This window comes from Ruditapes philippinarum, unplaced genomic scaffold, assembly GCF_026571515.1.
Source record: "Ruditapes philippinarum isolate M1 unplaced genomic scaffold, ASM2657151v2 ctg16607_1_1_1_1, whole genome shotgun sequence".
NCBI classification, from domain to species: Eukaryota; Metazoa; Mollusca; class Bivalvia; order Venerida; family Veneridae; genus Ruditapes; species Ruditapes philippinarum.
Genome location: NW_026852120.1, coordinates 50,279 through 65,798, shown reverse-complemented (window position 1 = coordinate 65,798; position 15,520 = coordinate 50,279). Strand labels below are relative to the sequence as shown.

Below are 15,520 nucleotides of genomic sequence, written 5' to 3'. Positions count from 1 at the left end.
AATTCTAATGATGCAAATCGTTGTTAACCTAAACAGTCAAATCCGAGGGTTTATGATGATATTGTAAACCAGTTTGCTTTTCCCTGTGGTTTAATTTAAACAAAACTCGAGGGTTGGTTGTTCGTGATAAATTTGTCCTAGGCACTTAAATATACGATACACTGTCCATTAAATCAACATCACAATCATATCAACACATACAGGTAGCATATATATAGCATAGTATATAAATGTGTCCTGAAAATATACATATTAAGCATTCCTTATCATCATCAATTATATGATACAATACATTGAATTTATTTGAATATATTTAATCCATTAAATCAAGGAATAGAATAGAGAAAATAAGAATCCCTAAAGAAAGCCCAACACGACAAAATTGAAAATGTTACAGGCTCGGTTTGATTGAGCCTGTTCATGAACGGTACTGTCAAGTGCAAATTACCGTCCACGCCCCTATCACCGGCTTAATTCTATATGGAATAATCTAAAAAGTGTACCCTTCCTCTAAATACATGTTTATCTATACAAAAAATCATAGCTAGATATATTCACATCATATTGAACTTGCATAGAATGTCTACTTAACCAGTCATTTATAAAACAATATACAATGTATTAATACCTTAAAAGTCTACAATTATGTTGTTCTAAAATCTATGCCGAATCACTTTTAAACATAATATAACATACCAATTGTGGATCAAACTTCTGCTTTATCACACCTGTCTGTCTCACTGTGATGTAAATTAAGCTCTACTGTACTTATAAAATTTAGTGCATTACAAATAGAAACTGAAACAGAAATTTCTTTGAAATATTAGACACGATTATTGCTAACATCATGAACTATAACATTCGAGAATATTTCTAATTTACACAATTATAACTTTAAAAAACAAATGAATAAAACATACTGTTTCTTAATTCCTCAGTCCTTAATTTCTAAGTTTCATTTCACAATGACCAATAACTTCTGATTACACAAAGAACGACCTCAGGAGACCCTAACTTTGGAGGGAAATATTATGGATAAGCAGATAGCTAAATGGTCAAAGGGACATCATCACAGAAATAAAGTGTAAGATTAAACAAGGTGACAGAGTGGTCTTCCATTGAAATTAGCAATTAACCCTAAAAACACTGGGTTAGATAGTTAAATGGTCAAAGGGACATCATCACAAAAATCAAATAAGGTCGATAGAGTGGTCTTCCTTTGAAATTAACAATTAACCCTAAAAACACTGGGTTACAAAATATAAGCATCATTTTACTGTCGAAAAAAAAATCAACAAAAAAAAAAAAACAACAAAAACATACGTCGAAATCAGTTATTCCGCGTTCAACATGCTAATTTGACGTTATTTGATAGTTATTTCATGATAATAATTCTACCGAGACAGTCATTGTATAAAGCTGTTATACATTGTGACCTGAGTCATGCAACAACGATAAATTGTCACACGAATCTTAAAGTTAATGCATGTTGTGTCCTTTTTGGAATGTATACCTGCGTACACAGTTTTTATGCAAGAATAATATATTTAACTATATTTAAAACTGTTAGTAACACATGTTTACTTTTGAAGTGAATTGGTCAACAATGAGCACATTTGTCGTTATATTAAATATTGATACAAACAGTAGAAATGTATATTTTTTTAAAAAAATTATGGAAAACAAAATGTTAATGGAACTCTAGAGTGATTCATCATTAAAATACACTAGTATATAATGAATAATAACATTTTTTCTAGAACGCTTTATTAACTGCTATATATTAATATGTCATATCGGGTCATACATGCTTCACTTAATCTACTAACAACATCTATATATAATTATTTTGTAGATGGTCATTAATACTATCAACATAAATATTGATGTTATCAGGGCTCTCCATTATAGACCAATTCACTTTAAAATGAAGTGACCAATCACTTACTTCTATGATTCCAGTTTTGTATTTGTTAACACCGCTTGTGGATTTCTTAACTTGTTAGCTAGTTGCATAAGTTATAAATATCTTTCTTGGGGAGACCCTCGAGGATCGAAGACCCTTTTGGTAGGGCACCTGCTTAAACTTGACCAAGGAGCCTATTTCTTTTAAACCATCCTCACAAACCTTACTTTATTTGGTTTCGGACCCTTGTCATTTAAAGGGAGACTGTATACATTTGTATAAAACACGTGCTCTATTATGACCAATGAGAGATTGACTTTCCGTTTAAAGATTCTTTTATAACAAATCGTATTCCTATTATAGCGTAAATTATTCAGGTTCTTTTCCTCCACTATAGCTATGCTTAAACGTTTCTTCCATTTCAACTGAATGTTTACAGATTTCATGATTTTTTTCTCCATTTTTATAATCTTAGCGGACTGTTGCTTATTTATTCATTCTTTTCATAAGTCAAAACTGTTTGCAAATCAAACTTTTGCTCAATAACATTTAAGTCTAGCTTGATTAATAATTTGTCAACTCTTGATTTGATTAATGTTATATTGTGAGCTTATTCATCTTTGGTGTCTTTAATTTCTTTTTGTGTTGATTCTTTTCTCATCTATTAGTTCCAACTTGTTAAGTTCTATTTATATATCATGACTGGGGATCGAGGGGTGGGGGGCTGGAGGGATGGGGCGAGAGCGGTTATCATCTTTTGGAGGAGAAGTTGTTTTGACCAAAATTTTACACATATTTGGGTTACTTTATGTTTCAGATTTCTGGGTTCCTTGTCGGTGATCCTCTGTTGCTGGCATGTGGGTGTTGCTTATGCTAAGCATCATATATAAACTGTAGCAAATAACCGTTTAACACATATTTATTTAAGACTTCTGAATTATTAAGCAGACATTTTTATAACATTACTAGACTTAGTGTCAAAATAGTTTTAGTAATTGTAGCAAAAACGACAGACGTTCAGTGCTATAGGAAACGGTAGACAGCTACTTTAAGCGTATTCATCAATATTTTTGAAGTCTGTTTTTATATTGCGCATTAACATATGACAAAAAGTATTTTTTGTACCAAAGAATCAAATACATTCATCTTTTTTTTTACAAGTTTGTATGATAATATTATTTTTAAAACAATTGTTTGTTTTGTCAGTAACCAAGTAAGATTATTCAGATTACAAAAGGGAAGAGTTTCGTGTTATTTTCTATAGTGGTACAATCCGAAAATTATAAATGAAACAATAAGTTGAAATATATCACAAAATATTATTCAATTCATTAATGGTTTAAACAATATTTATATACTCATACATGCACCATTAGACAATGTTACTAATTTCTTAACAAGGGGAACATAAAAAGATCTTGAAAGAAGGGATCCCCGACAAACAAGCAAACAAACAAACAAAAAACAAACAAACAAAAAACAAACACACGAATATGAGTCCCTTCATGAGAGATTATGGAAAGTGCAACATTTCTCACGCCCCCAGTATCTGCCTCACAAACATTCATCCATTAACATTTAAGATATTGAAAGGATCTGATCATATATCAACATGTGGACAACAAATAAAATTATATTCAAATGCGAAAATAAATACAGATGTATAATTCACGGTTTACGTTGAAGCAATTTTTAAAATAAAAACTTAGGAAGATATAACAGGAATCATGAATTTATTTGTTTATGATATCTTTACGCTCTTGATAATTTCCCAAGGGACTTTTATTATTTAAATATAGCTCTGAAATTTTCCTTTAGATTTTGTTTTGAAAGTTTTACGTATCTGTCCATGTGCAGCGTAAGGAAGTTAAAGTTTGTTTTCGGGTTGGTCACGATGATAGTAAGGATTTTTATTATTCGTGATGGAATGCCATCTCCGTATTTAGGCAACTTTGACTGACGTCAAGATAATGTGACAAAGACACTACATTGTCAAGTCCATAATTTTGTTATCATCATTTGCATCTGAATTCGTCTCACGTAATCTTCCTTTGTTTAAAAAGATGTTTTGGTCTAGTAAAGATCATGTGGTTTAGAGTGATAATAATCAAAGACAATCACTAACTCGGTATGATTTAGGTCAGTTTTGTGCTTCAAAACAAAAAACAAGTTTTTGTACTCAAACTTGTCAAACCTTAAGGCCAGTTAAATTTTTTTATTTTATTTAAATTTAAATTGTCATATTAAAGTATAAAAGATTCAACCTGTAAATAAGAACTTTATTTTTTAATAGAAAAATGATCAGTAAATATAAACCATTACCACTGCCTATAATATTATTTATAAATTTGCACACATTTTATTGCAGAATTTAATATTTTGTAATCTGTGTCTTCCAAATGGAGAGTAAGTTCTGTTCTGTATTAAAGTAAATGGAATATTCCTCGACTTCTGTTGAGGATAAAAGATAGTCTTCCTCATCACCTTTTTGTCTTTTTTTTTTAAAGTTTTAAGCCACCAGGAATGGTAGGATTTTTAAATACAATATTGCTAAATTATAGGAAAAAATATGCAAGACGAGTTTGCAATTTTCATACAATATTTTTTGCTTTAATTGTTTTCGAGGGATCGTGGTTTTCATTTAACAATATACACAATGAGTTTTACGTTTCATGAATGTCATCATAAAATCGAATATTTTCTTCCGCTCATTTTATATTCCTGTAAATAATGTTAATTCGGGTATGTCACGTGATAAAAACATTCTTAATTCTCTCTTTTCTTTTAAGTAATATTTCCTTGAGGCGAAGGACAATTTAATTACAAGGAATCTAAATTATGAAATATTTATTTGGCACTATTGATAACCAATGAAGAAAACAAACAAACAAACAAACAAACTTTAAATGTACATTAAGGGAGAAGCAGCTCGCGTGAGAAATAGACAAACTACTATAATTTTTATTTTACTATTTTATGCAAAGATTAAATAAAGTCTATTCTACAGGTTTCATTCTACCAATATGTCTATTGAAGGCATCTAAGATCATGCAAGTTTGTTATTGTTTGACAGTAATTTTTATGATTAGGTGGTAATTGTTAAAGCTTATATAGCTCTTCAGTACGGATAACTCTACGTCACCAGAACAATGTACTTGTTTTCCAATGAATTTAAAACTAATAATATAAAAATGGATGATCACTGGACAACACATAAACACAAAGGTGACAATTGCAGAATGCACAGTTCTCAGACAGTACACGTTTAAGCGTTTTTCGAATTTACAACACCATATCAAACAATTAAAATCAGAAGGAAACACCGTTATTTTTTCAAGATTACATGTTAAATAATAAATGTGTAATAACCAATAAACTATGCATGCTAAATTAATTAAGTTTCGACGTGATTGAAGAAAAATTAGATGTAAGACATAAAACAGTTGCATAACATTCTATTAGCCTCTGAAGCAAACACTTATTTTTCTTCCTGTTTTAATTGTCCCTTTATAAACACGTCACATGCGCCCGGAGCACCAAAGGCGATGCATGTCCTCACAAGGTAAGTGATTATTTTTTAAATTATATCTTTACCTCTAAATTTTTACATAATTTCAAAAGTGAAGCTATTATTTTAAAATACTTAATACCTAAGTTCATAATGAAAATCTACAAAAATTTATTTAACAGACTTTGCTCAATTGTTTTCAATAATTTCTTTTATATAAAGATATGTATTTTTCAGACATCTATTTCAGTCAAAGGTCTTAAAACACAATGTCATAATATCAAATATAATTAAATTTTAATAACGGAATGTAACGTGTAAAACAACGTCAGTAGTATTCGAGCATAAAACTGCGATTTTGAAATACAATCTACAAAACGATAAATTAAATCAACACAACTTTCAAGTTGCAACTTAATACATTTACCATCTTTGAGTAATTTCTTCTGCAATGTCTTTTCTTGAAATAAATATGTTAGTAATTTTTTTCGTTCAAGTTATTTCCTTATAAGACAGGCCTTGTTATTAGTATGATTCATTTTATTCAAATAAATTACATAAATAAGAATAATGGAAATTTGAATAATATTAAATACATGTTGTTTTCTGTTTTATGTTATCTTCATTTTGTAGACAAACCTTGCTTTCATTATGGTTCATTTAATTTAAATTAAGATTTCATGATACCCGAATAATAGAGAGAAAGTTGAAAATACTGAATAAAAACATCGTTATTTGAATACACACTTATTTTCAGCGTTCAAAATTTAGGATTACTCGTGTGAAGGAAAAGCCACTATGATGCTTTATAAAGGTTAGTTAAAATATCTTTATTGTATAATAATTTATAAATAATAATAACCCCATGTTAACAACTAACAAAACACAAAAATCACATAAAAGCATGCTATACAATGCTGTCATGATATATACTATAATTATCGATCCGTTACGACCTACGAAATTCTTTCTTTATTAGATAACAACTAACTTTATTCAAGTTTACTATACGATACTTGTACTTCTTGCTTACTATGAGCTTTTAAAGAACATCCACTGAGTATTTAGAATGATCAATTTCGAATCAATTTCAATAAAATTGATCTGGAACACACTTAGTAATCAAATAAACTGAAATTTTGTACATCGGTTAATGGTCTAGGCCTACATCAAACGGAACATTATTCTTGAAAAAATATTTCCAGTCCCGTCATATCAAAAACCTTATAAAATCCCTTTATTATAGATGGAATATAAAAATTGCTTTACTATCTTGTAAAATATTAATATTTCATAATCGTTTAAGTGAATCCTGAGTTACAGTATCACTTTAATCTCAAATTATGTTGGTAAATATTTTTATGTGAACAATTCTCTGTAGAAAAAAAGAATTAATACATAAATACTTTAAGGTTTATTTTCTTAAATTTGTTGTTCAGTTATTTTTATATTTCGTGACAGAACCTAACCGGTAATTTATACATGCCATTTTTGAAATGAATAAATTTGGACTACATTGTGACTTCCATACAAATAACTTAGACATCACATCATAAAAGTATCAATCCCTAGAAACTTCAGGAACAAAATATTATTCAGGTTATAGGCCAAGTAACATTTTGGAAACTATAAACAGGACCCCAAATATGAAAATTAAAAACTTTTTGAGAAATTATTAAAAAAAAACAATTAAAACAACATTTCTGAGGAATTATGTGCCTTTAATATTATATAAATTGCTTTTTCAGGATTTCTCCTTTTCCTGCTGGCTGCTCCTGGAGACGTTGGTTAGTTTGATTATCTAAATTTCATGAAATTTTGTTTTATAAATTTACACAACCTAATTCGTTTTCTTCATTATTGTATGATAATTATCGGAAACGAGTTCGAGTTTCTGTGATAATGACGAAAAAATCTTTAAAATCAATATATTACTCATTTTGAGTAAATACCAATTATTTAATTCCTAAGGATTATAGTTTCACGTCGGTAAAGGCTAGATATACAAAACGTAGATTAAAGAATAAATCGTAATTGTTTTGTGCATGGAATTACCTGAAACTAGACAAAATCATTTCATATCTGACTTAATGTAAATATTACAAATGATGTATTTCTTCAGCTTCATTATCTTGTTATTCGTGTAACAACGTTGACAATTTAGACAGTTGTAAAACTAAAACAACATGCGAGGAAAGACAGGTGAGTTTGTACTCTGAAATATTGCAATTATATTGGAATGAGAAACATTTAATAAATCTAATTTTTTGAATACGTTTAGATAAGTTTGTCAGTTCATGATCTTATTGTTTAGGTCGACACCTGATGTTTAAATATGGTGTTTTTAGAGATTAACATTTACATTTTGTACATCTTTTTTTCGAAAACTTTAATTATATTTCAACTTCAGTCATGTTTCACACGTTTAGAAAATAAAGGACAATCTGCATCATTCACACTTGGGTGTATACGAAATGAGGTAAGCTGTATGATATATTTTAAGTACTTCTACTACTGATAACTACATGCGCCTTTTTCGTCACATAAAATATCATTTATAGCATATTCAAAATACATATCATATCATATGAATGTTGTGCATGTAAACATTGCACGGTATAGAGTAGGATGTCCCTCGACCGACATATACCTATTGACAAGGAAAATAAATAACATGGAACAAAAATAATTATTTAAATTATTTATCATTTGTTATCATTTTAAAAAATATTTTTTGTTTAACTTTGTTCCAACGTTACAACTCAATTACTGCAAAAAAAATTTGCCATACAATTCTGGAAAAAATATGATTCGAATTTGTTTACATAAAACGTTTATGCTGAGCATAATTCTTATTCGCTTCGTCAAACAAACATTCAAAGGCCATTATGTTATCTATCTGACAATATCTGCAAAAGACAAATATTCAAGCAATAGTACATTAAAATATATTTTGATGTGAAAATGTCAAAAGCGCTGGAATGTGCAATTTAATTGATGTTGCTTTTACTCGTGTCGTTAGTAAAAATGGCAGAACATCAATACATAAGGTGAAGATTTTGTCAATTAAATGCTTTTACATTGAATATATTCAGTATGCCCTTTTTACAGTATTGCAGTAGCATACCAGTATACACTAACGTGTCAAAGTTGAGCAATGGTCAACTGATACAAGATTGTGAAGAATGCTGTGGTGTTGATAAATGTAACAAAGACCTATGCAACTACAAAACACGTATGTAGCCCTTTCTCATCTTTTAACAGAAAACTTTTCAAAATTGGTAAACAAATTATAATTGATTTGTTTTTTATGAGATAAAAAAATATGTCTTTACAAATGAGTAATTATTTGTATTCATGCACAGTATAAAAAGCAGACACAAATATAAAGTTCTTTTGCACTCACTCACTCACTCACTCACTCACTCACTCACTCACTCACTCACTCACTCACTCACTCACTCACTCACTCACTCACTCACTCACCAACTCACTCACTCACTCACTCACTCACTCACTCACTCTTTCAGTCTTTCACTCACATCACTCACTCATCCACCCACACAAAACTCACTCACTCACTCACTCACTCACTCACTCACTCACTCACTCACTTTTAACGTCTTTAATTTTTAATTTGAATTTTAGCTCCCCCTTGCAGCGATAAGACAGAAAACTGTGCATTCTGGAACAAAGGTTTCGGCATCTGTGCAGATATCCATCAAGCCAAGTTAGTTTGTCGTAAATTCTGCAAACTGTGTGATCTAGGTAACTATCTTTATGCTGTTTTTCTAATAAAGTGTTCACAAAATTAATTTGCAATTCCTTACATTATTTCTATACATTTTTTTCAATGAAAATAAAGGTACATGTACTTTCATTTCTTCAAAAATAGGCCATTATGTAAGAAAAAAAGCACAGGTTAAGAGAAGACGTGGAAAAATTATCCACTCTTAATTCGTTTTGAAAAACTTCAAACAACAAGCCAAGTTTACAGGATTTATATTGAACAGTTTTAATTTTCACCTATATGTCTATATGAAAACTCCCAAAAACGTCCTTATGCACAAATAAGTGTGATCATCTTTTGGATGCGTTTACAAGTGCTGCTGTTATTTTTTTTAGTTGACGGTAACTGGGCCGACTGGTCATCGTGGTCATCATGTGACGTCACATGCGGTCATGGAAAACACACACGAATCAGAACGTGTACTAACCCTGCACCTGCATACAAAGGTCTTGATTGTAACGGAACTAAGTCAGAATTTAAAGCGTGTACTCGGCCATTATGTCCAGGTAAACAATATAACTCATACTTCATTTGTTTACTTGTATTATCAAGTCTAAACCAGGTAGAGAGCATTTTGTAAATATCAGTAATAAATACATGTACAATCAAATTATTAAAGATTTATTGATTTAAGTGTATGGATGAAATATGATTCTAGTATTTTGTTAAGAGACTTTTACATTTTGAATAAATAATCATAATAGAAACAAATAGTAATGCATTTCATTAAGGAAAATTATGCATTGCCAATATCGATTTCCTGGATGCACGTTTCAATTCATTCAGTTTGAGCAAGTCAGTTTAAGAAAATGTCACTTATAAATCGAGACTAAAATTTATACTTATAATATTTCATGCGTTGTATGAAATGTTGAAGTATAATCAAATTTTAGTTCATGGGGGCTGGGCGGCATGGTCAAGTTGGGAGTCATGCCCTGTAACTTGCGATATAGGTATACAGAAGAGACATCGTTCATGTACAAATCCGTCTCCTCTAAGGCATGGCACCCATTGCTTCGGGGATACAATGGATGTCAGACTGTGCAAGCAAAACCCATGTGATGGTAAGCATTAAGTTCTTTTGGCAAGTTTAAAAAAAGTGTACTCCAAGTTATATAAATTCCATGACCATTCTTATCTGTTGAGATTTAAATTCTACACGTGAAATAAAAATTTGATTAATATTCTTGTCATACCTTTAGACTTAGACATTTAGTATAAACACTGTTTTGTAAGAATAAAATATAGTAGCAAAATGACTTCAATTTTCTAATTGAAATAATGTAGGACCGCATGTGTTCCTTGACAAAATGCTGCTTCTCTGACATAAATTAAAAAAGTTAAGTGAATACCAATATTACACGTCAATGCAAGAGAGGCAATTCACCTAGAAAGTGAGGTTTTTGTTAATGCTGCAAACATCTTTAAAAGTATCTGTTTTGTATGGTGGCTGATTTGTGCCATTTTGTGTATACGCCCTGCGACTCTCAAGCGAAAAATTGACAAATAACAAGCTATTAACGGCGGGGGCGTGGAACTTAATCGCGCTTATAAGTGCGGGTGCGGAGCGAAAAGTCGATATCTAATTGTAATACAGAGGGCTGCGAAGTGAAATATTTATTGTTATAGGGTGGTTTTTAGCGTGATATGTTCGCACCCCCCAAATTATTCTTAAAAAGTTCTAGTTTTCGTTTCGCGTGCTAATTAGCGTGTTTTCGCTCCGCGTCCCCGCCTTTTTATATACATCCATTAAACCTCCTTTCGCTCCCTCGCTAATCAGCTTGTTTTCGCCCCGATATTACCCCAAGTTCACGAAATGAGCCAAAAAATATTAAATTAATACACATCGTGTTAAAGTATTCGTTTTGAAATATATAGAGGATATTTGTTTGTTTTGCATGTAAGATTGAAATATAATATACTATGTGAACACCAGATGCAATATTTTCACGAGTGGCGTAGCCACGAGTGAAAATATAATAGCTGGTGTTCACGAATGAAATATATTTCTATCTTATATGTAAAACAAATAAATTTTCTTTTTATTTCATGCTTTTTAAGTGATTTTAAGTATTTTCTACTGATTTTGCCGCGTAACATCGCGCATTCTCCTTTGTGACGTCATCACATCATGACGTCACATCATCAATTTTGAAATATAGTTCTGTTAAATTTCTCTAATTTTGTTACATTTTTAACATGATGTATGGTGACATCGACTTTTTTTTTAAAGAAGCACAATTTACGTATGACGGCATTTTTTTCTGACTGTTATTCTATTTAGTTATGATTTTCTTTTACGGCTACAGTGAAAATTATATTTTATAAATTTCACTAGTGGTTTATCAGAATATAATCATCTGATATATTACAATAAAACACTGGAAAGCATGAAATAAATAGAGGATATTTGTTAAGATCAGTGTAAGATCGAAATATATTTCACCGAGTGAGCACCAAAAGGTATATTTCACGTATATTTCACGAGTGGCGCAGCCACGTGTGAAATATGAACTTTTGGTGTTCACGAGGTGAAATATATTTCGATCTTACACTAAACTAAACAAATTTTCTTTTTATTACATGCTAAGAAACGTTTAAAAAGACATTTTATCCTAGCACTAAATGAAAAGCGCGCCAAATTCTAATACCACGTGACGTCATTTACGACGTCACGTCATTAAGCTGGTTTCCAGTACTGTGCACGCTGGTATTTCTCTGAGACAACGTAACGGGCTTAAATTCAAAACAGTGAAATTATCAAATTGATAATTTCAATGTTTCAAACAGTGAAATTACCAGTTTATAAATCACTGATATATTTCTATAATCCATCGAAAAGCATGTAATAAACATGTATCATTAAATAGAGCCAGTCTGTTCAGAATGTGAAATGTTTTCTTTCGCACTTTTCAGAATCAAACTCAACTGTTGCATTTAACGCCTACTTTGTAACGGACTGCAGTCCAAGAGCTGGCCAGACTATGATTTTTTCTAACATACATATGAATGAAGGAGGAGCATACAACCCGTCCACTGGTGTCTTTGTTGCCCCTAAAGATGGAACATATACCTTTTACGCACAAATATGTATTTATAGTAAAACAAGAATTCACTATGATATAATGGTAGGATCAAAGGTTTATGGGACCGCCTACGGAGTTGATTACAATTATGGTAACTGCTACTCGACACAAGCAATTGCACAAATGAAATCAGGTGACAAAGCCTTTGTGCAATGGAAATCATATACATATACTTCTAATGTTGTTCCACAAAGTATATACTACAGAAATTCTTTCTCTGGAAAATATTCAAATCCCTAATTGTTATACCAAACGAAATTATTTCTCAAGAATTATATTTCATAAAAGAAAGGAAATGTAAATCATCTATTTTAAAAACTTTAAAAACTTATTGACTTATAAACAAAAAAATAAAACTATTGAAGAAGTGAATATATCATTTAAAGAATATTTGTTGGCTTAAACTACATGAATTATGTCACACACTTTCACAATTTAGCGCTTTCAAATTTAGTTCAAATAATAATTGATAACAATTTATTTCTCCGTTACCTTAATATAAATAGAAAGGAGGTATAATTGAGTATTTATTTACCATTTGATTGTCAAATATATTTCATTCACATGTTTGTATGTCATACTTACTTGGACGTAGTGCAGAAAACTTTTTCTATTGTATTTAAATTCAAAATGTTAATAATCATTTTTTTCTTATTATATCCATGTCTACGTAATGGATGCAAGTATGTAAACGCACGATTATTGTACGAAGTTTTAGGGACATTAGAAAAGTTGCATTTGATATGCAACAAACATGTTTTTGGTAACAAATCTAAATAATAATGCACATTGTATATTATTGGACGAGTCGCCAGTAATGCAAAACGGAGATAAATGTGATTTTTATTTGTATTAAAGTTTTTTATTGCATGGATTAAGAAAGGAAAATTATTTGATAACTAGGCTATTTAAAGATCAATTTCAACATGACTTAAAATCATTTTTATTTGTGCTTAAAGCTGATAATAATGAGTTGTCATATTTCTGACTAGTTACTGCATTGTGTTTTAAATGAAACATATTCCTTATTTTTTTTAAATTAAATTCAAATTCACAATAAATGAATAAATGCTTTTCTTATTTAATAGTTGAGACCTATTATTTGAAAATTATAATTGGATTAAAGATTAATTGCAAAATAGCATAACACCATTGTTTCGAATATAAAATATACATTATATAATCTTAAATTAAGTGCACACAAAAACAGTTAAGACAAATCTATAGCAGAACAAACAAAAAAATCGAATAAAGTAATTTCAATAAGATTAGTACTTTTGTCATAAAAATTGATAAAATAATATGAAAAAGTCCACTTTTCTTTTTCTTATGTTTGTTTATTATGTACATTTAATTTATTCTTTACACTAGTGTATATATGTAGAATTAGTTTAAAGTCTGGTGAGTTCACATTTTTATTACTGCAATGTTATTTTGTATGACTTTGTTCTCCAAATAATTCAAAACATGTGTGCAAAGTTAATTCTAAAACGTCAGAAATTTGATAGTTCTAAACAGACATTGTACGATTTGCATTGGTTACCTTTTAAAGCAAGAATAAATCAGAAAATTGTAACATTTATGTACAAGTGTTCTGTAGGCAGCGCACCGATAAACCTGGCTAAACATTTAAGTCGACAGTTTCCCGAGCGACAGGGTCTCAGATCAGCTGTTTTTACAAAGTGCCTTTCATTGAAAGAAAAACATTCAGTGAAAGAAGTTTTTAAACTAAATACCAACTTTTTCAGTAACTTATACTCACTGTTTTAATTTATTTATGTGCTTTAACAATATGCCATAATCTAGCAGAATTGTTATTGTAAATTTCCAGTAATTTCTACATTTTGGTCTAATATTTTAAAATAACTTATATGTTTTATAAAAACTATTAAATTTTTAAATGACTGTGTACGAACTAATCATATTCTTTCATGTTATATTTTTATTCTTTTTTATTCTCTGTAATTTAGCAGTTTTTATTCATTCATGTTAAAACAGTATCATAATGGAATTTTAGTTTAAATTGTATTTTATGTTATTGTAAAACGCCGTTGAATAATGTTTAATTGTAAATAATAGGCGTTAAACCAAATAAACCAATTTCAGTTTCAGTAGTAAATCAAATAAACAAGTTTCTGTAATTTTATTTATAATCTTTTTTTATAATTTACATCTAATATCAATAAACATGTATATCACCTATAAATATATCCACTTACAAAGATCACTTTTTGGGTTTATATAGTTTGCTTGTTTTAGATTGATTTATAAATAAATATAGTTATCACAATGTCATTTGCAAGAGTAACTTGTTGGCAACAAAACGGTGTTGGTGCGACATCCGCCTATCCCAATTAATATATATATTAACTGCGATAAGTTTCACAAGAAGAAAATATTTTATTCAATCATACGTGAACAAGTGATAATTATGTAAAACTAGAATAAAAACCAGCTTACTTATGCATTTGAGATAAGAAAGAAATGCCTAAAATTGTAATAATGTTGTTTTTGATATTGAGTATGTAAAATGTTATGTAAAAGAATGCATCGAAATTTGTTAAATTGCTGTATACGAGAATACACATAATTTCATACAGTGCAATTTCAGCAAATTTGCATTCTGTAGAGCAATATCCTCTTTACACTGGTATCAATTATTCTCAATATATGACTTGAAAATAAATTTCAACTATACAGAGAACAGTCTTAAAAAGGCCAACAAAATTTTGATTGCCAAATATGGTTTTGTTTCTTAGAAAATTTTGACGGTGTTGTGGTTGTATTTTGTCATGTGTGTTGTCAAACAGTTTATAAGTTTTGTTTTTGTTTCAATCTAGTTGACAGTAAAATAATTCAAATATTCAGCGCTTATATTAGATACTTTGTATCTAATTGTAGTAATATATTTTGTTAATTTAATAACTTTTTATGTGGGTTAATAAAAATGATAACAATCTTTGTGTTATTTTGTCATTATGATTGTGTTGATTCAAATACTTCAAGAAAGTAAGAATCCATAAAAAGATAATCACCTAGAAGTAAGGACAATCAATGTGTTCATTGTTTTGATACGCCATGTGACATTTGAATTCTATTGATACTAATTTGTTGTAGTTTGAACTTAAACGATACATAACAATTTTTCTTGATGTTTTTCAAATGAATTTTAAAGTTATGATCTTAATTACACTTTTTGATATCTTTATATGATTATACGAGCGACATTT

At 29.7% G+C, this 15,520-nt stretch overlaps 1 protein-coding gene across 1 annotated transcript; it reads left to right on the top strand.

The window, feature by feature from the left end:
- The first annotated feature begins 5,388 nt into the window (after window positions 1-5,388).
- LOC132749628 (coadhesin-like) lies at window positions 5,389-15,247 on the top strand. The gene is made up of 10 exons (XM_060739475.1): window positions 5,389-5,468; window positions 6,172-6,228; window positions 7,163-7,201; window positions 7,537-7,616; window positions 7,825-7,893; window positions 8,526-8,649; window positions 9,063-9,182; window positions 9,540-9,710; window positions 10,098-10,268; window positions 12,121-15,247. Exons 2-10 carry the CDS (start codon window positions 6,213-6,215, stop codon window positions 12,528-12,530), a joined length of 1,200 nt encoding a protein of 399 aa, XP_060595458.1. The 5' UTR covers window positions 5,389-5,468; window positions 6,172-6,212; the 3' UTR covers window positions 12,531-15,247.
- The last annotated feature ends 273 nt before the right edge of the window (window positions 15,248-15,520 follow it).

Bases quoted from the DNA above. Each gene is read 5' to 3' on its own strand.
- LOC132749628 (XM_060739475.1), top strand. The intron at 8,650-9,062 runs GTATGTAGCCCT...TTTGAATTTTAG, and splicing joins CCTATGCAACTACAAAACAC to CTCCCCCTTGCAGCGATAAG. The intron at 9,183-9,539 runs GTAACTATCTTT...TATTTTTTTTAG, and splicing joins CTGCAAACTGTGTGATCTAG to TTGACGGTAACTGGGCCGAC.